Raw genomic sequence first — 3,095 nt, forward strand, 5'->3', positions numbered from 1 at the left:
CTCTCTACCCCTTTGCTGAAGTATTCAATAAAGATTCTGTGGTGCTACTACAGTGTGTCTGCCAATGATCAACACGTCATTTCCTCTCCTTGAAGGGGTTCAGAGGCCAAAATTATGGCAAGATCTTTAGGGAAGACATTCACCTGTTCTTATCATAGAGGGAAGTAGCCTCCTCCACCAATTTTTATAACTTGAAACTGAAAGCAGATATTGGCATTAAATTCAGCGAGTAAAAGCTGTGAATGATCAACTGATCGAAAGAGTGGCCGATGAATTTATACTGCTATATGTGGGGCTGAAATTGTGCCTGAAAATAGATCTTTAGAAAGGACCTACTGGACGGAAGTAGTGTTTATTTGGAGGAAAAACAATTCACAGGGCAGTCCCACTAGGATAATAAGGCGAAGGCCTTTTGTCGCCTGAGCAAAACCAATTCTTGTTTTTCCCCTTACAGCGTCTCTGGGTCATCATAGTCATTGGTCAGAGCGGTGGGGAGGGTGGGGAATATCAGGGAGGCCCTATGGAGTTGTTGCTTTGTGTCTCCAAAGCTATGAAGCCTTATTTGTCCCTTTCACAGCATGTGATATTTTTAGACCTTGGATACAATCCAGTGGCAGTCACGCTGCTCAGGCGGAGGTTGCGGGAAGCTGTCCTATGCCCAGCTGGTCCATTCCCCCTGCAGAACAAAGCATCCGTGCACTATAATTATACCAGGAAGAGCTAATAAAAGCTTCCATACAAACCTCAAAATTCAATTAGTCCTGTATTGTAAGCCTGACCCCGAAGACAGATAAAAGCTTAGCTTCTGATCGGTGGAACAGTTCCAGCTCGGTGAAGCCGGCTGCTCCCAAATCATGAATTCTTTTTGCTGCTTCGTGCGCTAAGGCGGCCATATCACCTGGTTGTTTATGAAGCACCGCCGGTTTGGAAAATTTAGGGTGCCTTGCTTTTGAATTTCACTGGGTTGTTCTGCACCACTGACCCTGGCTGAAGAATTTCACATAGAATTCGTCCCTATAATCATGTTCTTTGTGCCCAGAGGGGACACTTTATGATATCCTGGCCTCAATACTTAAATGAAAGTACCTGGTGGGAGGCTGACCTCCGGAATTATTGAATCTTAAGCCATACCAACAGGACAAGTGGATTGGGGATTCTCCCCATGGATAATAACTGTATAGTGTTTTCTTACTGTCAGTTCCATATCCTCTTCATCTTTTTCTTTTGTGGGCTTCTCTACTTCTTCTGGCTCCTTCTCTTGGAGATGTATTTCCTGGGCCTGTGTCATGTAGGGCATGTCGTCTTTGTTCTTGAACTCCAAGCTGAGAATTGAAGGAGGAAGTAGAATTCCCAGAATTACCTAAAGTAATAATAATGATAATAATAATAATCACATTTAAAGGATTAAGATTAGGGTGGTTGCTTAGAATCAGAGGGCCTGAGGTGAGGGGGATGTGTGTGTATGTGCGTGTGTGTGCGCGCACTACGTGTGTGTTATGTGTGTTCTCTGTGTGAGGGCTTGCACATCTGAGTAACTACACACGTCAATGGTATGAGAGTCACTCCTGCCCCTTCAGAAACTGTGATGCACCATGTTGGGTATTTTCACAGTAAGCTTCTTTGCCTTGAACATCTTTNAGAGCACAATGATAATACCAACATGGGCCAGTGAAGTGACGTCTTCCACAACTAGACTGAAGAACAAAAGGACAGCAACTTGTCTGTTCCCCTTCCTTGATTCCCAACACTGTTCCCCTACCCCAAGTCCCCAATAAAATCTTAAAAAAAAAAAGTCATAAATGATTTACTTGTAACCAATAGGATTTCTGGAGAAGGTAACTGCCATTCCTTTATGGACACTTTGGCTAGAAAAATACCTTGAGTTAATGAATAAGTAACATCCTACATTATGGCCTATGTAGGTGTTGATTTTGATCAGTGAGTTGAACCAATCTCTGTGGTGGATAGAGCACACTAGACAGCAATCAAGTTCCATAAATATTGATCATTGACTCCAAGAAACTCTCAGGTTCCATGATATTTGTTCCTGTATAAATTATAATGTATGTAACATAATTATCCTATTTCTGTTTGGCTTATTTATATGCTTAGCAATACAATGCCATTTGGGGACACAATGAAATGACAGTAAAGGCAGCTTGGAGGCTTTTAGGCATCTTGGAAAGTGTCATCTTCAGGTAACCTCTAGGGACAGTGACTTTCCCAACAGTCATAGTAAAGCCCCGAGTCTGTGGACATGTTGGGACATTATTAGGAGAAGTTCATGACATTTATCTGGCAATGCAGATAAAACAAAGCCAAAAACACAACGACCCGTTTTACCTTTATTATTCGGATATATTACAAAGTGAATGCATTTTTAAAAGGTTCGTCTTCCATGAGTTTAAGTAAAGCATTCTTGATATTTTATTAATTCTAGCTTAAAAGATTAACCTGCTGATTTTGCTGATTTCTTTCCCCAGCAGTCAAATATTTCCTTTGCCCACATTCCTTAAAATGGAAGGTCACCAGGTCAAATACACACAAAACGGCACAATATAAATTAGAAAAATCTTTGCTGTCTGAACACAGATGTCCAGTATGGATAAGATCCTTTGAGGTAAGCAAAGCTACTTAAATGCTACTAAAATGAAGCAAATCAAGGCTGATGTTTCACGTATAATTTTGGATGGGCCCAGGGAAAATATCTTGCTCTAAGAGAGGATGGAGTGGTTTAACACAGAATCTCAAATACTAATCCTATGAAAAGACCAGAGGAGTTACTTAGCTGCAGGATTCTCAAATCCTGTCCAGGGTGAGCCGATATCAGGGTTCCCGCAATGACAGGATTTGTCATTAGGGTCAGAGGATGGTCCACCTTAAAGACAACTGCTGTCTAACCCTGACTTAGCCAGCCCACGGGTCCCTTCCTTTCTTTCCTTCTCCCTGCTGTTTCAGCCTCTGGGGAAGAGGCTTCGTAGCAATGTTAGTGTGGTGTCTTCTACTTGCATTCTCAGTAAACAACTACAGGGTCTAGTCTCTGGGAAGCAGACTTTGCTTTCAGTCCAGAGATACATTTTTTTACTGTGGCTTCT

The 3,095-nt window shown here is 42.0% G+C and overlaps 1 protein-coding gene across 1 annotated transcript in view; it reads right to left on the bottom strand.

Annotated features, from left to right (window-relative positions):
* The window catches only part of TRPM3 (transient receptor potential cation channel subfamily M member 3), a 536,483-nt gene that overhangs the window by 93,935 nt on the left and 439,453 nt on the right, over positions 1-3,095 (bottom strand). The window contains exon 17 of the mRNA XM_019626368.1: positions 1,193-1,360. Coding sequence (XP_019481913.1) covers positions 1,193-1,360 — 168 coding nt within the window. The remainder of the gene's footprint in view (positions 1-1,192; positions 1,361-3,095) is intronic.

The sequence above is a fragment of the Hipposideros armiger genome, unplaced genomic scaffold, assembly GCF_001890085.2.
Source record: "Hipposideros armiger isolate ML-2016 unplaced genomic scaffold, ASM189008v1 scaffold_668, whole genome shotgun sequence".
In the NCBI taxonomy this organism is placed as follows: domain Eukaryota; kingdom Metazoa; phylum Chordata; class Mammalia; order Chiroptera; family Hipposideridae; genus Hipposideros; species Hipposideros armiger.